The 27,283-nt window shown below is 50.9% G+C and overlaps 1 protein-coding gene across 9 annotated transcripts; it reads left to right on the forward strand.

Moving 5' to 3' along the window:
• Positions 1–1,372: 1,372 nt before the first annotated feature.
• On the forward strand, positions 1,373–27,045 carry LOC107078376 (regulator of G protein signaling like 1). 9 transcript variants are annotated; one of them, XM_069193935.1, is made up of 26 exons: positions 1,473–1,816; positions 2,103–2,182; positions 2,335–2,409; positions 3,007–3,136; positions 3,527–3,682; positions 3,947–4,108; positions 4,281–5,239; positions 5,380–5,499; positions 6,243–6,480; positions 7,060–7,167; positions 9,012–9,120; positions 10,136–10,329; positions 11,026–11,143; positions 11,401–11,488; positions 11,781–11,910; positions 12,912–13,050; positions 13,356–13,494; positions 13,869–13,993; positions 14,914–15,059; positions 15,675–15,752; positions 16,877–16,952; positions 17,310–17,369; positions 18,428–18,530; positions 19,427–19,987; positions 26,081–26,220; positions 26,805–27,045. In XM_069193935.1, the coding sequence occupies exons 1-23, from the start codon at positions 1,789–1,791 to the stop codon at positions 18,474–18,476; spliced, it is 3,507 nt and encodes a 1,168-aa protein (XP_069050036.1). In that variant the 5' UTR covers positions 1,473–1,788; the 3' UTR covers positions 18,477–18,530; positions 19,427–19,987; positions 26,081–26,220; positions 26,805–27,045. The 9 variants fall into 9 exon arrangements, with proteins under 9 accessions (XP_069050040.1, XP_069050039.1, XP_069050036.1 ...); XM_069193930.1 differs by having other exon boundaries at positions 1,475–2,182; XM_069193933.1 differs by having other exon boundaries at positions 1,477–2,182; positions 17,313–17,369.
• The last annotated feature ends 238 nt before the right edge of the window (positions 27,046–27,283 follow it).

Here is a 27,283-nt window from a genome sequence, read left to right on the forward strand (position 1 = left end):
GGTCCTGAGTCCAGTTCCAGATGGACGCCTTCTGTGCAGACTTTGCATGTTCTTCCCAGTCTAAGCACTCTTCCCACCTTTCACAGCTCTCAAGGACGTGTTGCAATGGATGTGGGTCCTGTCCAGGATGTGGATCCTGCCTTGCGCCCCCGTGTTTCCGGGACAGTGTCTGGGTGGACACGGCCCTTAGCGGAAATAACGGGCTCTCGGACAGCGGCTGGACGGGTCCCAAAGAGACGTCTCAACGCTTTCTTTTATTCAAGTGTTCGTGTATCCTGCCCTCTAATGGCCAATACGCAGCATGACATCCACCTAATTTGCTGGATTTTATTAATACAGCTTGGATACAAAATCGGCTTAGTTCTATTAGCTTGAAATATGGATCCCAGTTTGTGCTGGGGGGGGTGCCTTAAATTGTTAATCCTTCATCTTTACTCTGCATTTGATTTTTTTTTTCATTGCTAAAGAAACCAACCCAGTTTTTCAAGGTTTCAATAATCTAATGTTGAGACTCTAAAATGCGTGAGGCTTCACGTTCCTTACAGTTGGTATGAACGTGAGATAAGATGGTTTGACCACTAAACCCCGCACCCCTGCAAGCAGCGGTCAGACTCATTGCGAGAGTCTTGCAGACTCTGCTCGTTTTGAAATTCAGTTCCAGTTCACCTATGGAGACCTAAAGGGTACACTTCTGCGACTGTGGGAAACGTAAGGAACCGTGTGGCAGTTCACATACTCGGGCGCCCTCGGGCGGTGACATTCGTGTACTGCAGTCGGCTGTAGCGCCCAAGGCGGCCCCTCACAAGCTCGGTGTGGAATTAATAATAATAATAATAATAATAATAATAATAATAATAATAATAATAATAATAATAATAATAATAATAATAAGGTGTTTTTTAGATTGAAGTATTTTGACGTTTTATTGTACTGTTTAGTAGAAAATTTGGAAAAAGAGCATTTATTTATAGTCAATTTATTAATCATTCTTGGTAAATTTCACATCCATAAATCCAAATTGTCTAATGATACTCCCCTTTTTAGTTCTTTTGAGGTGGAGCTGAAACACTATTTAAATTCTATTAAAAATGTGAGAAATAATAAAGCACGGAAAACATATGATATATGTAAAAAATACAAGTTAATTATATAACTTACTTATTACCTCTGGCGGTTAACTGTTTATTTTTCTGTTTGTGTTTATTTTCTTGTACCTAATTTGATCCTCTGATTGTATTTGTATTTGTAAATTCTTTACAAATTTAATAAAAAAATCTTTAAAAAATAATAATAATAATAATAATTGCTTACACTTATATAGCGCTTTTCTGGACACTCCTCTCAAAACGCTGTACAGGTAATGGGGATCCCCTCCACCCCCACCAGTGTGCAGCCCCACCTGGTTGATGCGACGGCAGCCATAGTGCGCCAGAACGCTCACCACACATCAGCTCTCAGTGGGGAGGAGAGCAGAGTGATGTAGCCAATTTATTAGATCAACTGATAATTGATAGGAATTGATACCCTGAAGAGTTCTCCCCCTACATTTGCTTTCGTCCACCGGTTGCAAATAAATATCGGCTAAGGTCTCCTTGTGCTGGTGCTGTTAGAAAAAAGATCGAAACTAGTTTTTGTTTCTCGCCGGTAAAAAAAAAAGGAATCCCCCCTCCCTTCAAATCAGCTGATCGATTGTCCAGCTCGCGTCCGAGGAAGCGCCACAGTGGGTCGTTGTGACGCCGCGCGTGAAGATTCGGGGCGCCTCGGAGCGGGTCGGGCGGGGTCACCAGGATGACGGCCTTGACCGCACGCCTGCAGGGTGAGAGACCCTTAAATCGGACCCTTCTCACAACACCCTGCCCGCACCGGCGCCCGAGATTCACTTCTGGCCTGTCTCTGTCTCTTTACAAGTCTCCCTTTTGATCTTGAGATATTTAATGGCACGCGTGTCGCTGCGGTCATTACTGGGTGGCACCCAATCGGTCTGAGTACACTCGCGCGTTTTAAAGAAAGAGACGTCCACACCTCACTCGCCCTGGTCCTCGACATGTCTGCTGACATAAATGACACGGACACGCGTGACGCCTGCGCATTGCTCTCAGCAGGAGACGCGGAGAGCGCGCTCAGGAGCCTCCTGCAGGACGATGTCTTCGTGGATTTCTTCAACACGTTCCTTAACTTGCCAGTAAGTGTGTCCCCGCTACCCCAGTTGCTTTATTAAATAAACCAGTGTTTCCCTAGTTTTTTCCTATATAGGACATTAACCTTGGCAAATCACAACCTTGTGGTTTTGTTCTCTGCACTGTTCTCTGTTTTAAAATGACGTTTTCTGCCTAGGTGTTTGGACAAACCCCATTATACTTTCTGGGAGAGAATAAATGGGTCCTGTGTCCTGAAATCCCTCCTCAGCAGGTGATCCTAGCTCTTATTGATTAATGAGACTGTCAGCCAGGACGTGGCTCATACAATATCATTTAAGGTGTATTGTTTGATTTGGCAGAATTATATTTGCTAAATCTGGTAATCCCCCTGTGTTTTTACCATCATTACTACTGTCAAATGCACTTTGGAATCAGAGTAACAACACGTGAGACTGTAAATCGGCCCACTATATTCATCTCCGGTCAGAAAGCGATGTATTTTTCTACCACCACATTCATTGTTATGTGCCCCAAATAGAGATGTTTTGTGCTCAGTAATAAAATCAGGGCAGTACGCTAAACGTCCCATTTTCAGCCCATTGCACTAGCTCATACACATTTTCACACGTGGTTGTCTTGGTCTGGTCACGTCTGCTTGAACACGTAACGCAGAGCACAGATACAGCCTGGCTTTCAGCTCCTGGCTTAAATGGCCGACCGCATCCTTTCGGTCTGACTCGCTCTCAGGCAGACAGCTCTTTACTCCTGCGGTATCTTCCAGCGATGCCGGAGGGGACGAGGGGGGACGGGGGGGGTTTCAGACGAGTTCGGCGCTGACAGCTGCCTGAACTCTCTGTCTCTCACTCAGAAAGCGGCGACGGACAGGTTCGTCAGGTGGCTGGCCGAGCACCGCTACAGCTACTTCCAGAAAACAGAGTTATACCTCTATTACACCCTGTGCAAAGAATTCCTGCAGTTCCCAGAAGCCCAAGGGGAAGGTAAACGCCGAGCACCGTGCCAGTGGGAGGATAATGGCTGGGTCAGCTGGATCGGACGAGGTGCCGGGGTGGGTCTCTTGCGCCTCTGTCCTGCTTCAGGCACCTTTAGGAAACCGGGCAGTTTGAGATCTCGGTCAGCACTGACGGTCAGACACCGCGAGGGTGCGATCGAGCCCTGCCACGTGTTTGTCACGGTGCCGAGAGAGATGAGGGTCTCTCCGCTCGTGTGGAAGTACGCCAGGCGTGAACACCAGTGGAATGATACTGGATATCCTTCAGTCTGTGGCTGGCGAGCCGCTTGTGGCGCTGGTCATGGTGGCCTGGTAGCCAGTAGTCTAGAAAGGGGGAAATACAAGACGTGTTTTCTGCGAGTAACGGTACTTTGCACAGCCCCCCAGCTCTCCGGGCCCTGTGACGCCTCGGGCCTCGAACCTCGAGCCGGCGGGCCTGTCCGGTGGGCCCCGGCCGACCAGTGGCTGCTGAGACGATGCCTGGGCAGCGTGAGGGGGATGAGGCGGTTCTGCTCTTTCGTCAGGGGCTCCTGCGGTATGTGAGGAAGCCGCGGCCTCCGACCTTTAACCTCTTTACCCTCGCTGATAAGAATCTGTCCCCCGCAGCAGGGAGAGGAAGGCCGCAGGCGTTGCAGCTCTGCACGTTTCACACAGAGTGGTGAGGGCGGTAGGAGAGTTGCCCTTCGACTGGCGCGTGTTCAGGGTCTTCATCTCTGAGCTCCAGAAGGGTCGGGCCAGGCGCTCCCTGGTCGAGCTGGTGCGGACCTCGCTGACGCCCATCTTCTGTGTGTGTGTGTAGGAGAGGAGCTGCTGGCGTTCTGGCTGAGGGTGGAGCAGCTCCTGCTCGTCGACGAGCCCGGCGAGTCCCAGCGGCACCGGTACCGGGCCCGACTGGCCGTGCTGAAGGCCATGCACCTGTGCGAGGGCTCCAGTGTCGCAGCCACCTGTCGGGTCACTGCAGGTCGGGGAGATCTACCGGGCCTGCTGGTGCTGGGTCACCAGAACGCAAGCAGCACGATTAACACCATATCACAATTGACACCATTAAACGTGATTTAACGGTGATCAGAGGAGCAGATACAATACGACCTTCCCTTTTCTAAGGGAGGCCCCGGTGTTCTTTGCTTGTGCAGGCTCTTCGCCGCAGATTTCCTCCGGCGCCCCGCCCGGCAGCGAGCGGAGGGAGGTGCTGGCCCAGATGCAGGGCCGGGCCCTGCTCAGACTGCGCTGCTACTGGCTCCCTCGGTTCCTCACCCACTGCAGGCGGGGCCTGGCCCGGCTCCCGGAGAGCGGCGGGCTCCGGCGGGGGTACGAGCAGGGGGCCGCTGCCGGGGCGGCGCCGGCCCGGCCCGACCTGCCCCCCGGCCCGGCGGCGCTGGGGCAGCCCGGGGGCTGCGAGGGGGGGGCGTACTCCTCCCGGCGGACCAGGCAGCGCCTCTGGCGAGCTGCGGGCCGCACCGGCAGCAGCGGATCGAGGGGCCTCGAGGACGGAGACTTCTCGGGCCCCCAGTGGGTCCCTATGGGGGACCAGGGGGTCGGCGAGGGGGAGGTGGGGGTTCGCGCGGGCCGGGGGCGCTTTCTTCCCAGCAGGCCGGCACGCGGCGGCCGGCTGCTCGCGGCAGAGCCCTCTGGGGAGCCCGACGAATACACCCGCCCCCTTCCTGCTTTTGAAGCTCTGGCGTCCGCGGGGAGGGTCACGCCTGTGTGCCGCCTGCCCCCCATTCCGGCGGCGCCCCCCCCCGGGGGAGACCGCCGCGCCAGCGAGACCCTGCACTCCGCCCTCTCCGCGGACGGGCTCGCGGGCGGCCCCTTCCGGAGCTTCCTGGAGTCCCGGGGCCGGGCCCCCGAGCTGCTGGGCCTGGGCCTGTGGCAGGACATGGACAGCTTCCTGCACCTGCTGCTGAAGCTGCAGGACGGCTCGGGCCACACCCTCCGGCAGGTCATCGCCGAGAGGATCGTGGGAAAATACCTGAGCCAGGACGGTGCCCAGCGGCCCCTCCTGGAGAGGGACACCGCCAGGCAGCTGCGGAGACTCCTGCCCACTGGGCAAGTCACCCCCTGGATACATGTGGCCAGGAATGAGATCGCCAAGGTATAAACGCACGGATTCATATTTTTATCTTCTGGAGTCATTTAAGTTTGAGAGTTCTTTTGGAAGCAAAAGGCTTTTTTTTTTTCCTCCAGCGTGCGGTGCATCGCTTGACGTCTGTCTGCTTTGCTGCACTCTTGCAGGTCCTCTGCTCCTCCTATGACGCTTTCCTGGACGACGAGGATGCGCAGTTCCTTTCCCTTGTGGTAACTCACCGATTGTCCGCTGACGGGGAATCCGCTCAGTGTGCTTCCACTCACAAGGTCTGCTGGGGGTCCGCCTCCTGGTGGTCGTAACTAGAGAACAGTCAATGCCGTTGACCATGAGATCTTGTCAGCTTTCTCAGAAACCCGCAGGCAGACAGCAAGCGTTTGCTCGTTTTTAACGTGTGGCGTTTCTGTTGCTTTTCTGTCGATTTTAATTACGGACGTTAAACCATAGTGCCAGCCAGGGAGCACAGCCGGGTTATTGGGCCTTAGTGGAATCTCTTTTTAGAAGCACCAACAGGCAAACGAAGGAAAATAAACGGAGGAGTAAAATGTATATTGCGGTGATGTGCATGATGTTTAATCCATGAACTCCTGCCAGGAGTCGTGCAGGAAATCCTGCTCTGCTTGTGTGCGAATTCGTACTGCTGCCGAGATTTATTCCGTGTAACTACCAAGCAGCTACTGCGTGTGCTGAATGTGTGTTAAGAAGTGAGACGTGATGAACTTGCTTGATTCCAAGCCGGTTCTTTTTTTAAAGCCTCTTCGGTGCTATTTTTATGGAGCACTACATAAAGCTAAGTAAACAGGAATAAAAAATCCCCGAACAAACAAGCGACAACATGCTCAGTCTGCAAGAGCTGGCCATAAAGAGATGTTTATAGGTTCGTAGAACGTGACATTGCTGATGTTCTGCAGTTAAAACAGGAGATAAAACCTGTGCGTTGCTCATTTCCGGGAATTAGGGCTATAAATGCTATACACAGTCTATCTGCGCCTTTTGATTGTGTTTTCTTCAGTGCTTGCCCCAGTGCAACAGCATTTTAAACCCTGTGAGGCCGAGAACCAGAGCTGCACTTCCCCCTGGTGGGGTGAAGCCAGAGCTACAGGTGAGGAGAATGAGAGAGGCCCTGGCGCTGTGCCAGGCCTGCTCCTTCTCGGGGGAGCCTGGCCTGTTGTCTGAGGACACCTGGGACTTAATGGCGCTGGAGGATGTCAGGAGAGGAGGATCGGTCCACCTGAACTACAGAAAGACCAGTGAGAAACGCCGTCTGTTTTTTTTTTCTTCAGATTTATTCCTTTGCCACATTCCCATTTTAATGAATGAATTAAACCACCTCCAAAGTGAAGGTGAAAGGGATGCCTGTTTTTCGGGATCGGTCAGCGTCGTGGGGGGGTCCCTGGTTTCCTGGATGTGGCTGTTTCGGCCAACGTAAAAGAGGCGCCGCTGGGAAGTGATAATAATGATAATGTTTGTTTATGAATTATCCTATACAATTTCTTGCATTAGGAATTCATCTTTTCGCCCACCCCAGCTTTTTCTCCATGGAGACACAGACAGGGAGAGAAGCTGGGGGTCAGAGGACAGGGTCTGCCATTGTACAGTTAGGGTTAAGTTAACTGACCTTTAAGGGTTAACTGCCCTGGAGCAGTTGGGGTTAAGGGCCTTGCTCAGGGGCCCAATGGAGTAGAATTTCTCTGCCAGCCACGGGATTTGAACCAGCAACCTTCCAGTCACAGGCGCAGATCCTGAGCCACAGAGCCACCACTCCCTCCCGAAAGCGTGAGCTCACCCCTCTTCCTGCGTCACATCCTGTGTGTCTGCTGCGGCCGCAGGTGTCCTGGACCTGCCCTTTGAGGAGCTGGCCCTGAGACACCCCAGGCTGGCTGCCCAGGAGCTCAGTAAGAACTACAGGCTGTTCTACACCAGAAAGCCCCTCCTGGGTACGCCCGCCCGCCCTCGTCGCGCCGCCTCCGACGTTCCTCACGGGGCAGGGAGAGGGTCTTCTGTGGGCGAAGGCGTGGGGGAGTGGGGGCCGTCGGGGAGACAGCGCGGGCCCCCCGGCTTCCACACGCATCTCCACAGCTCCAGTGGCACGGAGCCCCAAGGCGATGTGGAGGTCTCGGCTCAGGCCTCCGTCCGCCAGTGACACCGCGGGAGGAGGTCACCGTCTTCCCCCTGTCCCCCTTCCGGGGAAGGCGTGCCGGAGCCCCCTGTCCCGAGGGAGGAGGATGCAGGAAGGGACTGCAGGGCAGAAGGAGCTCTGTGACCCTGGGTTACCCCCTGCCTGGGTCCCACGGCGACGAACAAGGGCTGGGCTTGGGGGACGCAGGCTCCTGCCACAGGGCTGTCATTGCAGGGAGGTTACAAAGTCTATATCTGGGCCTTGTCGGGAATTAGCTGTGTGACGGGGCGAGCAGAGTGCAGTTCTCGAGCACGTGTGTTCCGGCGTCTGCAGGTTGTGTGCGGCAGCGAGTTGAATGGCGCGCTTCCTGCAAAGAGTGTGTCCCCTTTGGGTCAGCTCCCAAAACACACTCTGGGATTCATTTCAGTTCCTGTAAAGATAAGAAAGCCTGATGGTTTCCAAGCTGCTACACAGCTTCTACCTAACTGGAAAACACTGGGGGGGGGCTGAAAAGCACATACAATAGCAGCCAGTTAACTGAGAAAAGGTTCAACCAATTCTTGGAAACTGAACGCTATAACTTTTTAAAATGCTGGACGTATGTGCCACATGCACATGTGCCTGCTTTCTGCAGCACCTGAGACATGGTAACCTCACGTCCTGCCCTGATGTGCTGATGTGTATTGAATGGACTGTGAAAGGACTGTGTTTAAGTGACGCTAAGTGGATTTGAAGATTACCCCGTGCCTTAAGGCTATGTGATTTTAAGTAAAGACCCTATTAACTTTAAGAGCAGTTTCAGAACAGAGCGTTGCCTTACTTGTTACCTTGTTAATGTCAGTCAGCTGTCGGCTGTAAACCATCAGGCTAACAGTTAATATTTATCTGGTGTGTGCTTTAATGTGTTTAAACATTGTTAAAATGGGAAGGTGCACAATTATTTTTGTTTTATGTGCTGGAAAATCAGTGTTGAATTATGCTGAAATAATCAAATTGTGAAATAGATAATCCACTTCGTGCAATTACTGAGAAGGCATTGGTTGTGAAAAACGGGCTCTACATAAAACGTTTTCTGGTTGAGAGTTCCCTCTAGTGGTTGAAGACAGTCAATACAGTTGCAAGATCCTGCGCCGTATGCTTTAGTGTTATTCATTCTCCCTGTTGCTGGTTTGGATAATTTCAGTAAGGTGGTTAAACAAAAACTCCACTGGCAAAATCCTAACCGGCTCCTGTTGATTGACTTGCTGTCCTAGTCCCCGTAGATCCTCAGTGTATTTATGTTAAAAAGACCTAAAACTGATTATGCAGCATCTTCCTTTATATGAACTTCCCTCCCTGTGTGTGTGATCCTGCCACTGATACACCTGAATGTACTATTCCTGCAGTCATGCACAGAATACTTCTTAATGCCGACTGCAGGGAACAGCTCCAGGCAGCATAAACATCGCAGCTCAGTGCCCTGAGATTGCAGGCTGTGCCATTATAACATGCGTCCACTCCTCGTGTACTGACCTGTGGCCTTGAGGAATGCAGAAAAGCAAGTTTTATTGAAAACCAGTCTGTGGCATTGCCTTTCTTTTGGGTCAGAGTTGATTTTTGGAAATAATAGGACACAGGGATGTATACCATTCTGCATTTGGATTTGTTTATTTTATTCCCTAGCAAGCGCAAAATCCAAGCCAGTAGCAGCCAGCGTTTTCTTAAAGAAGACCAACCTTACTTTCATGAAGAAAGGCAACAGCATTGTTCGGAGGCCATCCCTGAGACCAAGGTACAAAGTTCTTTCATTCTTCTTCAGTTCGTCTGACGATAGAGGCCAGGGACAATGGGCTTTCAGTCCTGTGTTTGAATGAAGTTGTGATGAACGTTCTGAGTTTGTAATCGAACATGTCGGTATTTCATCACAACCCGTCTTGTGCTGTTTCTTTGTGGGTGTGTTGCTAATGAATGGGAAACCTGCTTTCCTGTAGCTCCACTCACTGTGGAGACGTAGAAAGCAGGGGTGTCAAGTTTGCACAGGCGCCTTTCGATGGCTTTGGAAGGTTGTTCTACATGCAGACAGCATGGTGGCGCACTGCCCCACAGCTCTGCAGGGTCTGGGGTCCCTCCCGTGTGGAGTTTACGTGATCTCCCCGTGTTCGTGCGGGTTTAGGACTACCATCCCATCCAGGGTACAGTCCTGGGAGTCTGGGGTGGGCTTGGGACTGCTGATCAGTCCCCCCGAGATCATGGAAACTCGGGGTGAAGACCGACGATGTTGACTGAAATCTGTTGGATCAGAGTTCACTGCAGTCGCAACAGTGACGAAAATTGACCACAACTAACACCTGCCCAGAGAGAGGTTCCTGAAAGCCACTTGTCCTGCAGGGGGCTGGTCTGTCAGTTCATGTCCCAGCTGCCAGCTAGGATGAAGCTAAAAGAAACCTAATTTATATGGGATTCTTATCAAGATATAATGAACCAGATGCTCTGATCCTCAAGAGGGGTGCAGTCTGGAAAATTGCCTTTGAACTAATTTCTGGTACAAATCTGTAGATCAGATCTCCGTAATGTCAAACAGTTATAAAACTGCTGTTAAATTGGAAGCATCAAAGAAACATTAAGTCAGGACCATGAGAAGAGACTATATCAAGGCTAAATCTACTCCCCAGGAGCTTTTTCCTGCAAGATCAACACCTGCATCTCCTCGAGACTGTTGCAGTGCATGGAACTGAATGAGCAGCAGTCACTGGGGAAGGCGTGCTTGTTCAGGTGTGCGCTCTGTCACGTTCTGCCTGTCACCGAAGGTCCCTGGCGGATGTGTTGAGAAACCCAGTGAACCTGGACTTCTTCAAGCGCTTCCTGAAGGCCTACAATGCCCATGGTGCCTTGCTCTTCTATCAGGAAGTGGAGAAGCTCCGGAGCGTGAGCAAGCCCAGAGTCCTGCAGGCCAGGATCGTCAGCATAGTGGACAAGTTCTTCAGCCGGCACAGTGATGTCGGTAAGACCTGTTTTTTAAAATAAAATCAGGAAAGAGTAGCTTGCTCACTCTGGGGGGGGGAGGGAGAGAACAGCTGCCCCAGGTGGAGGAGTTTAAGGACCTCGGGGTCACGTCACGTCACGTCTAGGGGCAGAGGGAATGGTGGGATTGACCAGCAGCGGCTGCAGTCATGCAGTAACCTACCTCCCCATCCGGTCGCTCTCCTCGGGCCATCCTTTCAGTGGCTGGAAGAGCCCGACGGCAGCCATGCGTGGGGGAAACAAGCTGTCCCTGGGGGGCTGCTGGGCTCGCTCCCGGCGCCAGGGGGAGGAGCTCGGCGACCCAGAGAACCCCGGAGTCGAGTTGCTGCTCCTCTGGGTCGAGAGGCTCGGGCATCTGGTGGGGACAGCCCCGGGGCGCCTCCTGCTGGCGTACCAGGCACAGCCCGCTGGGGAGGGTCCCAGGGGCAGAGGGGTGATCTCTCCCGGCGGGCCTCCTTCAGGAGGAGCCGGAGACCGAGGCTGGGGAAGGGAGGTCTGGTCTGCTCAGGGTGCTGCCAGCTCGCCTCTCCCCAGGAGTCAATGGCTTCAGAAACCGGGAGGATAGATGGAGGTTTTGTGGATTTAAACCATTCCACAAACAGGAACAACGTAAGTGAGAGGTCAAGGTTGTCCTTCCGGCGTAACCCCCACTCTGCTGAAACATGTACCTCCTCAGAGGGGTCCCTCCAGTGTGACGCCAGCATCGTCTCTCAGATCCCCAAGATGCGCCGCGTTCCTTTAGACGTGCTCTTCATGGCCCAGGAGCTGGTCGTGAAGTCCCTGGAGGCGAGGTGGTGAGTAACCCTGTCCAGGACCGGTCCGCTCCTGCAGGGGGCTGGAGGCGATATTCTCCCATCCCCCAGGACAGCTGCTGGAGTGAATTCAAATAGCCCTTGCAAACGTCTGCAGCCCGCTTTGCCGATGCTCGTCGCGATGGCGTTTCTCCGGGAACGTTAGCTGGCAGGAGATTTTCACAAAAGGGATAAAAAGAGAGCGTGATGTTTGTAAGATCCCGGCTGCCCTGATGTCTGCCTCTGTGCTGCCAACGCAGGTTCCAGCAGTACCAGGACACGTTCCCCCCCTGCTCCTCCACAGTCTCGGACACCTGCGACCGGGCGGCTGTGCTGAAGAGCAAACTGGTGAGAGCCCCTCTCCCTCCTTCAGAGGATTGCACTGGCAAAACACTGTCGTGTATGTCAGCCATTTAAAGTGGTTAGTAATAAATTTGTTTGTGTGGTGCCACCAAATTTCCTCAAGTTCCTAAAGTTGCCTTTCACTTATTGCCTTTGGGCCTTTCACACTGAGGTCATGGCAAGGGCATTCGGTTTCCCTGCACAGCGACTTGAGAGAATAACATGAAGGCGGGTCTCGTCTCGGGATGTGATCCCCTGCTTGATTCTAAACCCACTGGCCTGCTCTGGTTTTGTCTAGAAGCGGGTCTGGAGCATCTTCAGCCGGTACATTAAAACTGTCTGCAGATTTCGCAGCGCCATGAAGGACACCCCGACCAGGAGTGAATTCGAGCACTACCTCCGACACAACTTCCGGGACTTCTCAGAAAGTATGTGTGCCGTGTGATACGTTTCAAACCGAAGTGTGTGTAAATTGCTATATCATCATTATGCCATTAAGCTAAGCCATGCAGATGAATTTGGCGATCTGTGGTTAAGATCATGCTAGAGCACTGAAGTGAAGAAGTTAACTATGTTTCTGCTATTCACTGTTTATTATCGACTGTTTTGCAGCAATGTACTGTCTACATTGTGGGGTGTTGTTGGTTGTACTGTGCCTGTCCTGAGAGAACAGCACGAATTAGAATCCCATTGTACATGTGCACACGGCAAATAAACTCCTCTGTCTGTCTCTTTCTAACTGTTCTGCCTGGACAGTCTGATGCTGCTGCCCACAGGGCAGTCCAAGCCCATGGGATGTCAAAGGGGGATTTAGGTCCAGACTTTGACTTGGCCAGTCCAAAATGTGAAACGTCCTTTTCTTCTGCGGCCGTATTGTGCTTGTGGATTCAGGACGTGTTGTCTTGCTGTGTGGCCTGACTCTCTCCTCCAGTGTCTGCCGGCACAACGCTGAAGTCATAGTTCTGTCAGTGACCTCAAGCCCTCTGGTTCCTGAGGCAGCAAAGCATCCCCAGATAGTCCTGCTGGCACTCTTAAGGCCTGGGGTGGGGTTCTTCCTTTGGGAGGTGGCGTTTGGTGTCCAGCAAACGTGTAGATACAATACAGTGCCAAGGAAAAGTCTTGTTGCATCTGCATGATCTACAGTTCTGATTAAAGAGTATTCTCTGCATACATTAGTCAAATATTTTGTGTCCAGAAGAACTTTTTGGCACACATTAAAAAATGTTTTGTGTGGTGAGAAAAAGGAGTGCAGGGGGTGGAGTCCGGTCCTCAGCGTGAGGAGCAGCTGTGTGTCCCGTGTCACAGAGTCTCTGTTCTCACCCAGCGGGTCTCATCTTGATGAAGTAAGGGTGACAGAGCTGTTGGCTTCAGCCCCCAGCTCGCTGCCACTCTGGTCTCTCGGAGAGCTGCGCCGCTGTGTCTTTCTCAGGTGGCACAGAGCTCGTCTCTGCCCACGACGCCGCCGGGGAGGGAGACCCGTCGCACCTGAGGAGGCGCGTCGTCAACAACAAGTTAATCGCCGCCGGCTTCCTGGTGAACGACCTGTCGTTCTGCCTGGAGACGGAGCGGTACGGGGGCGCCGTTGGGCAGTTCCGCAGCTTCAGACCAGCCCCCTTCCACTGAGGAAGGAGCTGGAGGAAACGAAAATCAGGCCTAAGGGTTTTCTCCCGTTCATTGCTTGTTTTCAGTTGTTCTGACTCAGTGTTTGTGGCACAGCATTCCATTTGCATGCCAGGAAGCCAGAACATGATACTTTGCAAATCCATTGCCTACACAGAAATGCAGTCTAGTTTGGCCCCTGGGCGGCAGGCGCGTGCCTGCGTCTGGTGCTGACGCAGTGCCTCTGGTCCGGGCCCCCCCGGCTGTGCTGCAGGTTTCGGAGCCTGGCGGACGCCGGCGCGGTGATGGCGTCTGTGGGCATGTACGGGGAGAGCGACCAGGCCGTGCTGCAGAGCAAAGCCGACATGATCATCAGGCTGTTCCTGCGGTCCGAGATCGCTCCCAGGCTGAGGGTGGGCCCCGCTCACTGATCCTTTAACAGGGCCCTGTGTCCCGTCGTCCAGCTGCGGCTTACAGAGCTCACACACGGTGGCAGCAGAGCTTCAGGGATGCTGTGTTTCCTAGAGGCTTCTTCCTTATTTCCAAAGGAAACCCCCCAGCAAGAGCTGGATGGGTAATTAGTGCCATAATTAATGAAGGTAGAAGCTTAGGAATTTCAGTTTCCTTGTGGTGCTGTTTATAGATAGATAGATTATGTGATAAAACGTGTCAGAGTTGCACGCACCTGTTGTTTGAGTTGGAGCGGGGGAATTCACCTGCCTTGTGGAGAAGCCCTCCAGCTGAAATGCCTATGCCTGTGTCTGTCTCGTCCCCCCGCTGTCTGCAGATTAACGTCTCGGAGGTTCAGAGAGAAGCTGTTCTGCAGTCTTTCTCGCAGGGCAAGGTCGACCGCGGCCTTTTCCACTCTGCGTTCGTGACCGTCTTCCCAAACCTCGTCTTTTGCTGGAAAAAGTGAGTTCCTCCTCCCCGCCCCGGAGCGCACGCAAAATAAGCTGTCTGCAGCACTCCCACCATCCACAGCTCACCTCGCTGCAGATTCCAAACTTTCTTCCTAAGGCTGCCAGAGGCCGCTGCGCACACACACACACACCCACCCACCATGTCCACATGTCTCTGCCCGGGTCTGTTCACCCTCAGTGGGATAAACCCACAGCCAAACTGGGAATCTGAAGGAGCTGGAGCCTTTCTCTTCATGAACAGGTCCACTGTGCTCCCAGTGAACCGATCAACATGTCCTGATGCACAGAGCACCAAGTTTAAGAGTTTAACGCCGCAGTCGTGCCTGAAATGTTTTATGAAGCGGAGTAGTGTTGCACACCATTATGTGTCAGCTTAATTATCCCCTGCTGGAGTTTACCTGCAGCATTACGGCGCAGATTCAATTTTCCAGGGAGAGTGTCTGACTTCTCCCTTCTATAACTTTTAATTGCGCCCTTCTGTAAAAGTCTTGCATTAGGCAACTTGTTTTGGAAAACATTATTTCACACTTCTATTTCTTTGTACCTGGTTTTCCAAGTGCACCTGTTGTTGGACTCGGGTACTGACCAGTTTAGCTGAACGGATCTGTGACAGCTGGTCATCAGAACAGATGTTCTGTGATTTGCGTTGATGATGTTCCTATACCACATGTGGCTTTGTACATTTTTGTGTTTAAATCTTTGTTTTCCCCTTGTCTTGACCTTTCTGGTGTGTCTGGGGCTGTGCTTGGGTTGCAGACAGCCGCTTAAAAAATAATTGTATTTCAGAGCAGAGCAAATAAAAAGATTATTGAGGCATTATTGGCCTTTCCGAATCTAAACTTCCTTCACACCCGCACTGTGGCTCCCTGCTTCCCTACCTCTGCCGTCACCTTGACTTGTTTGCTTTGTCAGGTTCTGTTCTCAGAAGGTGATGAAGACTCTGTATGGAGACGCGAGAGAAGTGAAGAAGAAGGACGTTGCTGTGACCCCCAACTACCTCTACCCCACCCTCCAGAAGGACTGGCACAAGAAGATCAAGACCATCCTGTCTGTCACTGGTGAAGTTCTAGCTTCAAGAGGAGCTTGGTTTTCACAGACGAGTGCCGGTTTCCCCAAACTTTGTTAAAAGGAACTGTTTGAAAGCCATAGCTGTCTGGAGCGGCCTGGCATTCCATCCTTATTTTAAACAGTTCTGCTCTGCACCTTTTTGAAGTTAATGAACGCTTGTTATTCTATAACACCCACTCACTTTCCTTCCCTGCTCTGCTGGTTTTGAGTGGTTGGGTGTCAGATCAAATGTTATATATTTCCAAAATGCAAAAACCACCTTTTCAATTAGGTGGAGGTTTATCTTTGCATCTCTTTGCAGAAGTAAACTTTTTCTTTGGGGGGGATTTGCACTGTGACTTCAGACTGTTCTTCGGTTTGCCCTTGATGTCGCCCGGCTCCTCGAGCAGTTCATGTTGAAGGTTTGGTTCCTGCTCTTTCTTGGCAGAAGGCCTTTAACGTCTGGACCCTTCATATTAAGACGGGTGGTTGGCAGGGCCGAGGGCCTGAATGCCAGTCAGTCTGAGGGCTGGCAGACTCGGCACCCGCTGTGTTAGTCCTGGCCGGGCCTGCGTCACGTCAGGGAGATGTGTGCAGTAATGGGCTGCTCTTGTGTGCACCTCCAGATGAGTTCACCACTCTGAGGTTCACCCTGCATCGCGGCCTTCAGCTCATCCTTCCCCAGGCAAAACTGGACATCAAAGGTGAGGGGTGTTCAGTCTGAGGGGTGTTGGGTGAGGTGTGTTTAGTTCGAGGGGTGCTCAGTTAGGGTTAGGATTATGAGGGGTGTTGGGTGAGGGGTGTTCAGTTCGAGGGGTGTTGGGTGAGGGGTGTTCAGTTCGAGGGGTGTTGTGCGACAATGAGCAGTGCTCAGTATAGAAGGTGAGGTGTGTGCAGTATGATAAGAGAGGGCGCCCATACAAAAGATCAGGGGTATTTACCAACTGGAATATTTCACCAGGATTTTTAACAGCTGAATGATGGTGATCTGCCTCTAACCTCTAAGCGAATAGGTTTAGCCAGCAGGTTTTTTTTTTTGTTACTTGGTAGCATTGTGCTGTAATTAACATGGGAACACAATCCAGAGAAAAGAATCTTGTTCACATTCTAACGCCACAGACGTGTTCAGCAGTGAAGCTTGCTGGATGTCAAATAACTGTAACTGTACGTCGATACTCGAACAGCGAGCTGCACGTAGTGTTTTGCCTGGACGTACTTGAAACAGGTCCTTGTAAACACTCCTGCATCTGGCTCAGCCGGGCCAAGGGAAGACAAAGGGGAAAAGTGAATGCCTGATGCCCCAGCTAGTGGAAAGCATCATGGCAATAATACATGCTGATTGATGCTGTCGTCAGAAGGCCTTCATTTCCTTTTTACAAGTGGACAGATAATTCCTTTGTTACTGGCAAGTGTAAGTGTTTATGTATTATCAAGAATGAAGCCTCGTCTTTAGCTTTCTCCCTTCTGCTTAGTTAAATCCTTTCTCTGTTTTAGTTTCTTATTAAACAGGCCTCCGTGTTAAAATTATTTAAAAAAATGTACAAATCGCTTTAAATTGCTTTAGTGGACAGGAAAGGGTTGACAGAAAAGGGGACTGAGATTTCAGCCCTGATTATCTGGAGCTCACCTCACTACAACACCGTCCTGACTGTTCAGCAAAACGTTACAAACCCGTCTTATGTAGGCGAGGAAAAAGTGAGGACTTGCTTGGAATTTAGTAATTCTGTTGAATTAAAACAACTTTCTGAATCTGATAGAGCTACGTTTCCTTGCAATGTGCATGTGACAATTCAGACAACTTATCAAAAATGTTTTTGTTTCTCTTTAGTGTGTTCCAGTGTCATCGCCCCAACAAAATCCCCCAGCCATCATCTCTTGGTTTCTCCCACCAGCCAGGCTGCGGAGTACGTCTGCACTTCCTTTTCGATCGCTAGACTCAGTCACTATACATCTGTGCATCCTGGGAATCTTCCTAAGTGGCAGGGAGACATGCAAGCTGAGAAATGAGTCCTTATTCTTCAAGTGTACAGTACCTCTGAACAGACAGAAAGCTATTAAAACTGCCCCTAAGGAAATGTGCGAGGGAAGCAATTGAAGAGCACACAGTACTCTGAATCCCACTGGTTCACTGCAATACAGCCAAGCGTGCGCAACACAAATACCATTGATCATTTTCTTTTCCTTCAGATATTTAAATAGGACTTACTGTAGAAAATGTAAGTCTGTATTTAAGTTATAATTACGATAATGTTTTGTTTCAGCAGGCATGCTCCACCTGAATTGCAGAGCAAGCAAAGGGAGCCTGTTGTGCAAGTACACAGGTGAGTGTGAGAGACGCCCTCTACGGCTGCAGTCATTTTGACGTACAGCAGTGCCTCTCTCAGGGCTGAGGGAGTGTTCCAGAGACAGGGGGCCTGTGGGACCCGGAGCTAATGGAGGCAGGAATGGAAAGGGCCCCCTGGGGATGTGTGTCCAGAAACACTGTTTCTTCTATTTGAGTGATACATGAGGAGCACCGGCCTGGGCTTTCGGCATTACTGAGGTTTCTACCGCAGAAGCCCGGAAGGGCCCAGACTTGGGCTCATCCTGGGGGTCGACGAGCGAAGTCACAGGGGCCACAGTCCCATCGGCTGGGAGCTGGGAGCTGGGAGCTGTTTTCCTGGCCTCTTGCCTGTAGCGCAGACAGCTGTGGGATACACAGCTCCAGCCTGCGCTGAGCGAGCTCTGGCTGCAGCAGCCTGGCCTGTGTCACACGTCCCAGACAGACAGAGCTGCTTTTATACAGCCGCATCTGCAGGCCTTCAGCCAGCGGCCCTGCAGACAACCAGCACTGACAGAAGCGGTGCTCAGTGAGGGATTGCTGCACTGTAGTATTTCTGTAAAATATCTGTAAGTCGTATTACAGGAGAAAACAATTCCTGGTCTTAGTCTTTGCATAATACAGCAGAGAGATGTTGGTCAGTTTTCCATTTTGAGTAACTGCACCAGTGGAAAAAAAGGTATATAGTAAAAAAATTGATCCCTGAGTTCATTAGGGAGAGTGTTTGTGTCAGGGCCCCTCTGTCAGGAGGTTCAGAAAGAAGATCTGCATCTGCAGTCGGGAATGGACCCAAAAACAGGGGGCGAAACTGAGCCGCTGGTGGGACGTGTTCTGTATACAACGAACAGTCCACATAACCATTTTTGCAGGCCAGCTCCCTGATTTATTAAAACAAAAGCTTTCCTTGGCTTAAGACATTTCACAGCTGAGACTGCGCGTAGAACAGGGTTTTCATATCTGTGACGCCTGACATTTGCCAAACACAGACTCTTACATATTTTCCTAATGAACCTCTCCTTGAAGGGGTCCTTCTCAGAGTCACATTCTTCTGCTTTTCAGTTCCCACCAGCCCCGTGCGGAAGGGACCTGTGCCCCTCAGCTGGCCTGACGCTGTCCTCCGATCAGAATGAAATAAAACTGGACAGGCTGTGCTCCTGGAACTGTAGGCCTTGTTCACCCTTTTCACTTTTCAGCTGTTACCATTGATTTTTTTTAAATGAGGTTTGCTCAGTGGGCTCGCACACTGTAATGGATGCTGCTTAATACCAGCCACTGTAGCTGTGCCAAGGAGTTTGCTTGTTTAGCCTCACGGTAGTACATCAATACTGCAGTCTAGGCAGCTGGGGTTCGACTCCCTGCAGGGGAGTCAGGGCGGCAGCTTCATTACGAATATTAAGAATTAACTGCACTTCTGTAGCGCTGTTAATCCCAGAGGATCTTACAGCACTTTACATATAGAAGAGGACCATTATATCCAGCTCTGAAGCGCCGCCCCAACTGGGGAGACGCTCAGCAGCCCCACTTTCACCAGTTAAGCCCAGAGGGGAACTTAGGCAGGATGCTGGGGTCAACAGACCCAACTCTTCTGAACGATACCATGGGATCCTGTAGGACCCAATAGTGAGAACTTGGGTTTAATCTGAAGGACTCTGCCTTGTCCTCAGCATGTTGTTTCCCAGCCGCCACCCTGGCCACGCTCTAGGAAGTTGTGGTCCAGAGGGAAGAGCACCACCTACTGGTCACCTAACATCACTAAATGGAGCTGATAACGAAAGTTTGTGAGGGATGAAAAAAGCCAAGGTCAATCTGACTCGGCTGTCGGTAATTCTCAATTGCTGCTGATGTCATTTCCTCTCCTCAAACACTGTAAGTACTGGGCGTGACCCCCCCCCACCTCCACCCCTGGGTCAAACCCTGGGTCACTCCTCACTCTGCAGGGGGTCCCAGCCTCCTCGTCCCAGGACTGGGACGTGAGCCCTCAGCCAGGCGGGTTCAGCCGGACCAAAACACTCCATAATCCTGTCGGCGCCCTTAATTCCTGGGTCTTGTTATTCCTAGCGCTGCTGGATAAGGCACACGAGCAATCGAAGTTCCCCGGCTCGAGCAGTGAGGTTCTCCTGACATGCTCATTCGAGGGATGTGCTTTGTCTAACTGGAGGAACAGAAAGGAGGCAGCAGGGTCTCACAGCCCCAGCAGCCTGGAGCCGAGCCCAGCTGAGGACTCAGCCTGGCTGCATCGTTGCCACCCGGGTCAAAGGCCAGGGAAATTTGTTTTATAAACATATATTTTTTTTCCTAACAGGAAAGAGTATTTTTCTCATTTCCATGTTTTACGCTGCTTAACCACGATTCTCCCGAATGGATATGCACCGTCGTCGTGCCGTATCTGAAATCTTCCAGCTGCCCTGCTGTGGGCCTCGCCCCTGTCCGTGACCGCGCGCCTGCACTGCGTCCTCGGGGGCTCTCCGGGCCTGTGCCCTGCGTGGACGTGTGCGAGTCCAGCTTTTTCCTGCTTGTCCGAGCTGACCTGAGGTCCTCAGCTGTTGGTGACCTACAGAGCCCGGTGAGACCTGGTGGACTGCTGCCCCCCACGACTCACAGGTCCACCTTGCAAAATAGGTCTGCGAGTTTCTTTTTCGATTTTCACATCTAAACCTTGAGACATAGGCACTTCCTTCAAGCACTTCAGAGTATCGGTGTTGTATTTAATTAATTATTCTTTATTAAATTGTTTTGTACTAATACTTCTTGTGTGTCGGGTATGACTGATCATTGACTGTGTTCAGCCTTCTGTGGTAGAACTTCTCTTTGCTAAACATTACTGGAAGCTAAAAGCAATTAAGCTCTCTTTATCTCAGTGTGAGGCAGTAGTGGTGTTTTTTTAAAGATAATTGCTCGAGTTCTGTGGTTACGTATGGTGTACAAAAGCATACATACAGGGTCCTTCCATTATTAATTATGTTTCCATAAAAAGATTTGGTTTGTGGGGAATTAGTATGCAGAACAATGTTTTACATATCAGAAAATTAATCTACACAATCTACATAGCAGTTTGAAATAACTGGAGTTTCTAACATCAAATAATTAGGACAGGCCAGCTGAGAATCATCTTGTATGCATTGCAGCTCATTGTAAAATTATCCCTTTGTTAACAATATAGGAAGGTAATTAAAAAGAGATTGAGAGTGTTTCTATTCACTAAAAAACTGTTGCCATTGATTTTTTAAAATCCTATGCTAACTAAAGTTAATTTACAGCTAAAAAGCTTAATGCGTTCTCTATTGTGGGTGTGAGTGAATTATGAATCTGTCTTCAAAATCTGAAAGAAAAAATACAATTGACAATATTACAAAAGTGTATTATTAATGGTTCATGACAGAAATACTGCTTATGTGAGTTACTGCTAAAACCCATGTGAAGATCACTATGTCTGATACCATATTAAATTTATTAAATGTGACAGTCAATATAGAGTAAAACTGTATTCTTCATGCTGCATAAAGTTCTATTTAATATGAATCAGGAAGTTTGTCTCATTAGTCTTTCCTTTCACCAATAGATAAGGTTTTACTGTAATCTGGTGCATAATAATCTAAGATATTTGAAACTAGAAAAGTTATTGCATATTAAAACCACTCATTTGATAAATAATAGACATTTTGTATATGCTTAAAGTCATACTGATATACGTTTTAAACTTTCTTAAATTAAGCCACAGTCTGTAATACATTGCTTCAGTCATTAACCTTTCGCCTCTCAGAGATACAGGCTGCAATTGCTAACTCTTCCTTAAACCAAACATCAACTTTCTGTATGAGCCACACTTCTTACTTCTTTACACAAAGAGCTGTGGGTGCCTGGAACACCAGTCAGGACTCCGATGCCCAAACTCCGCACGTCTGCAGGAAGTGATTTGATGGAAGTTTTTGTAACTGCTAAACTACCAAACACACATCCTACCTATTGTTTGAATCTTTCGGATGTTCTTAATGAACGGGCCTGGATAATTTGATAAGGACAAAGATGATTGACATTTCAGTGTCTTTTATGCAAGTGTGCCAGGTCTTGTGAAGTGAAAGGTGAGTTATGGTGTCCCTCCGCCGTTTGGATCAGTGGTCCATGTGGACCAGGTGTCTGGAATCCGAGGAGAGCTTAATAAATCCCATTAGGGGACTGTTTTGTTTTTTAAACATGAGACCCTTTGGGCAGATGTCTTTTGGCGATTCCAGTCTTAGTACGCTGTGCTGTTGCTGCAGTAGCCTCTGTGTGGTGGGCAACACTTGGACACGGTGAAGACCCTTGACCTCTAAGACTCCTCACATCATGCCTGATTGTTTTGTACTCCTGCTTCAATTGATGGCTGCAAATACAGTTTGATGTGGTTACAAACGGCAGCCACATAAACTGATCATACATTTATACCGGTCAAATTACAAGTGGACAAACAGCAGCAACTGTTGAAGCTGTCGTGTGCCCTCCTGATGGTAAAGGGCCACGTGTTAGAAATGTTAAAAATCTGGTTCCTAAAAGCCTACTGGGTGGCGAATCGAAATGTAGAAGAGGCTGTAGGGGCAGCGGAAAGGGGCAGGGGCAGTTGGGTTTGCCCTCAAGGGCCATCTTAGCGAAATGTCAACCGTGTGAGGGAGGCTGTATATTACAGACGGCGGTTTAATTCCCTAAACAGGCATTTAGAATTAAACAAACAGGGGCAAAATCCCCCTGTGAGACAGGGCTGATGAATATTTACAGGCCTTGGGCTTGCAGCCTCTCTTTCATCACCCCGCCCCACTCTTAAATCTCGCAGGCCTGTCGCCAGCGCAGAGCCACCCCGAGGCCCGGCTCTCTCCACGCCGCGCCGCTTGGCCGGGGAGCGAGGGAGTGCGGGGGCAACTCGGGCCGGCTGCATCGGATGTCGGATGCAGCGCTGGGATCCCCACCCTCTGCATCGCACCTGTCCCGGGCACGGCCCTGGGCCCCCTGCTCCGGACAGCTCCGCGCTTTAAAAGGCTGGCAATTCTGGGGTGCAGTTCTGCTTGCCCTGGCTGTGTCTCGTAAACATATCTGGAATTGAGCTGGATATAAAATAGTATAGTATTTACCGACTACACCCTGGTCCGGCTCTGCTGTCTAGAGGCCAGGTCTCCGGATGAGCAAGACTGGCCCCGGTCAGCACCGGTCAGCAACTCCAAGGAAAACCAGGTTTTTGCAGTTAGTGGTGTTGGTGGACCAGTAGGTGGCGCCCTTCCGTCTAGATGAGAATTTCCCAAACAGTCCCCAGTATGGCGACCGGGGACACTGTACTGTGTGGGGAGGGGGGTTCATCCTTTGCACGAAACCTTAACTCAGTATCCTGGATAAATTCCACTCTGGGATTGTAAGATCCGGCCATCGTGTGGTTCCCCCTTCATCTTGTCTGCTGTGCCATGGGGTCGCTGGTGCAGAATGGCTGCCAGGTGTCACCCAGGCGGGGCTGCACAGAGGTGAGCCACGGGGGTCCCTGTCCTTGTGATGGGAACCTCTGTGTGAGCGCGGAGGAACTGCAGTTAGAGCTATTAGCATTCACAACACGCCAAGCCGCGCACCCAGGTGTCGCAAGGTTGCACTTTGTTTAGTTTTGCCCCCACCGAGTCGCCTCAGACAGCTCTCGCCGAAGCGCAGCCCCTCGGTTGTGCGGTAATGGAGCGCGTGGGCGAGGAGCGACTAGCACCCCGCCGGTAGACCTACGATCCCAGTAGAAAATCTGTGTGTGGGAGGCCTGGGTGGTCACCTGTCTGTCAGAGCCGCAAGGAGATTTTTTAGAGAAATGGAAAGGGCGATTACCTTTAGTAGGTAAATTCCCTTAAGGGCCCACATGCTGCTCATCTACCCCCCACCCCCCTCCCAAAAAAAAGGCTTTCTTCTCTGGATTTCAGGATAAGCCCCGTAACCAGGAGTCCATGGGTCGAGGTCCAGGTGTGTCCCAGAATCCCCAGTGATGGTGCTGCTGGAATTGTGTTGGACGAGGGTGCCTGCAGGTTGGGTTGGGCCAGGCCTGGGCTCTGGTACGGAGTTGTGGCAATGCCAGAACAAGCTGCCCAGCTGTGTTATTGAAGCCGACACCCTGGGTTTTTTTTCCAAGCGACGGCTGAATGAAGGCCTGGGATCAGTGAGCTACTAACTGAAGCGCTAGAGGGGATGTATGGCCTCCCCTCGTTTGTAACCTTTCTTCCGTTCTTAAAAAAAGTCTTTCCCGACGCCGGAGTGCAGCTGCTCCTGTGCTGCTGCCCGCAGCGTGATGAGAGACAGCCCGTCCAGCTTCACGTGTGGCCAGAGGACATGCTGCTGTCCCCTGTGCCTAGTGCAGCAGCCAGCAGGGTGAAACCTCGAGCTGCGCGTTCTTGGAACGTAGGATAGCTTGTGCCCGAGAGGAGGCAACAGCGTCCAGCCAGCTTGCTTGACTGCTGGCAGATAATTGATCCAAGCGTCTCGTGGAGCTCTTTCAGTACAGAGGGCTTGGTAGCACCTTAGACGACGGGGCTGGGCAGCCTGGCCCACATCCGCTCCACCCTTCACATCTGAAAACGTTTTAAACAGAGCTTCCCGTGTCCAGTGCAGTGCTCAATACACTTCCCCATAACTTCCAGGAGAGACGTGTTGGTGTCGGCTTGGTCAGTGCCTTCCAGGGATCATGTCCCCATGGAGTCTCATGTGTAAGCAGTAGAGATGAATTTTCTTCCGCCTGCCCGTGCGGGACCCTCCTTTACACCCTGCACAAGGTCTGGTTGTATCATTTTTGCCCTGTTACCCACACTCTGAGCAAAACTGGACGCCACTGGACGCGAAGGAGGCCCCACTAATATGCGGGTGCAATCGCAACGTACTTTGTGACGTTACCGGGGACATTTTTTAAACAACAACAACAACAACAACAAACCAGGCTCGAGGCTGTATTTTAAAATACGGTATGCACACGTTTAGTGCACTTGAGAAGTTGCCATGGGAACCGCCTGTGCCTGCGAGGGGGTGGGAGGGCGCGAGTGGGGATGTCAACCTGGAAGAGGGAGTCAATAACAGGAGTTCACGTGGCCTCCTGCCACGCCCTTCCCTGCCCCGGCTCTGTGCCCCGCCGCGGTCGCATGGCTCCTCGGTCTCTGGGGGGCGCCACCCCGACAGCTTCCCTTTCGCTTCGGTGGGTTTAATGAGGCAGCATTGACTCCCCGGGCCTCGAACAGCGCTCTTGCGTGCCGTGTGCCCGGCAGGAACAGCGGAACGTCATCGTGACCATGGATGACGAACTTTGCATGGCAAAACCCGCGCCTTATTTGTCCCTCTTCCTTATTATCGTCATTCATTACGTTGTCCGGCATGCTCCCCCCCACCCAGCAGACCCGCATGGCCGACAGTTGCTCCAGCTTTGTGATTTACAGTGCAAAGTGTAAGAAAGGGGGACACGCAGCACGGGCAGTGATTGCAAAAACCCTGGGTGGAAAAAAAAACACACACACCTTGAATTACCCAGATCATCGCTGCTAATCGATCGTGGTGATTCCTCAGTTTCACATGGATGCATTTGGTTGCAGTGTCAGTGCGATTGTGGCCTGTGCAGGACTTAACCAGCGGCGGGAACAGTCAAGTAAATATTTGCATGATGTGTAATAACAGACATGGAGGCTGGGAAGTTTGAGGTCCTCCAAGATCGAACTGTACAGCTTCACACACCAGCCCGGAGCTCGTCGCCTCTTCCTCGTTGCCTGCCGAATGTCAGATTTAATGAATATTTAAAAAAAAAAACAGGGTGTCAGCATGCTACATTGGTTAGTAATTGTAGATAAATCTTGCACTGAAAACAAACAGAATCTCTCGCAACACTTTTGTGAATATATAATTACTGCTGTAAATCCCCTAATTAGCCTGTTTGTCAGTGGCTGAAACTTGCAGTGAAAACAGCATTTTAACAGATGGCTTTCCGTTTCTTGGATGTGCCTGCTTCTGAGTGGGATATATGTACTGTCAGACACGCCACAGACTTTCTGTTGCCGGGAGCTTTTTCCACTGGATATGGCCCAGGGATGAGAAGTCAGGCATCGAGGATTTCTTGTCACTTGACATTGTAAATACAAGGCAGTGCTGTGTGTGTGTGTGTGTGTGTGTGTGTGTGTGTGTGTGTGTGTGTGTGTGTGTGTGTGTGTACACGCGTGGGGGGAGGTTTATTTGGAAATGTAACGAAAGAGGAGGTCCTTTGTGGCCTGTTGGAGTGAGAGCGGCGCTTCTCAAAGGAACCTCGCGTCATGTTGTCGCATCGAGTGCGAGTTTATTTCTTATTTTTTATTTTTATTGTATTATTTTTTTTTAAATGGAGATGCGACGTAACTCGGCACGGGAGTGACGGAGCACCTTCACGTTCACGGCCTGCCGTGTCGTGTTAGAAACGCCTCTGTGTTTCCTCTGGCATGCTATGTCTGATCTTAACCGGTTGTACCGATATGCATCGTCCCACAGGGAATTCCAGCACCCCAGTTAAATCAAGCGCATTGAAAACGGGTAGCGAGTGTTATAGATTTGGCTCAACCTGCTCGGCTGAGGTTCAGCCCCCTGGCCTGGGGACCCCCCCTGCAGAGTGAGGGGTGACCCAGGGGCAGCTGCACAGGGGGAGCCGGGGTGGAGGAGGGGGCAGAAGGCCAATTTGAAGGGGAGGAGGTTGGGGTATGTTATTAATATTATATTGTCACTTAGGTAAGAACATCAGAAATGATTACAGCTACTGTCACTTCTGCTTGGACCTTTGCTGTGAACTCCAGCACGGGGGATTACCTTACAGACACACCGGAGGAAGGCCAGATCCCCAGCTCACACACCTCTGCTCACCTGTGTAGGTAGGTCTCGTACCCAGGTCACCCAGTAAGCTCTCCTTACAGTTTCTCCCACCTCTATCACATGCAGTAGGAACTAACTGAACTGCTGAAATTGCCATTAACACCGAATCCCATTATCCCAAAGTATTCCTTCCTTATGTGTTTTTTTTTTACTAAAAAAGGGGTGTACAAGTAGAGTTCATGTGTGCTTCTGAAAGCAATTCGAGGAAGATGTTGATTCCACTCTTTAAGGAACAGGGGTGTTCTGTTAGCCAAACTGAGTGCCCTGGGGCTTTTAGAGGAGCCTCTCCGAGGACAATAACATTAGATCCCTTGGAAACCTGACTGGATTGAGAGTCCTTTATCCAGGCGTTGTTGATGGGAACAGGGAGTGAAGGCGTCCCAGATCCATTTTCCTACAAACCACGAAGGAGATGCAAGGAAAAGAAGACTTTGCTGAGAACATTTTTTAAGCGAAGAATTCTTGCCGATTAGCCGAGAGAAGGGGCTTCACCGTACAGCAGAACCACAGGGCCCCTCTCCGTGCGACTGCCTGCTCTTCCGCTCTTTCAGGGGAACAGCTCAAGCCTCTTCTTTTCCTGTAGATGCGCTGAGCCCAGGGCGAGCGGCACGCCGGCGCTCCACAGTGCTGGCATGGTAGCGGGGAACACAGACTGCGCAGCACAGCCATCTCCCTCCAGATGTTCTGTTTATTTGAAAAGAAGACGGAGAGAAGGCGAGGCCGACCACAAGACAGGGAAGCTTCTCAGAATTCCACACCGCTGAGCCAAATGGTGAACCAATATGACAGGAACATAAATACATCTTATCCTGCCTCTCTCTGCAGCCAAAGTCTGTTTTGCATTTGTCAGATGTTGTTGCTGTTGATGGGGTCCTCATGGAAACCTCTTATTATTCTCTTAAAAGAAATTTCTCCTGATTTCTGTCTGCTGGCCCGCTCCAGAATTTCCACATTTCATCTTGTGTTGGGGGTTTCGGAAAGATGAAGTGTGTGTTTCCAGCAAGCCACTGACAACCGAAGTACACAGTGTCAAAGCACAACTATCGGATTCCAGAGTAATGG

This window comes from Lepisosteus oculatus, chromosome 9 (assembly GCF_040954835.1).
Source record: "Lepisosteus oculatus isolate fLepOcu1 chromosome 9, fLepOcu1.hap2, whole genome shotgun sequence".
Lineage (NCBI taxonomy): Eukaryota > Metazoa > Chordata > Actinopteri > Semionotiformes > Lepisosteidae > Lepisosteus > Lepisosteus oculatus.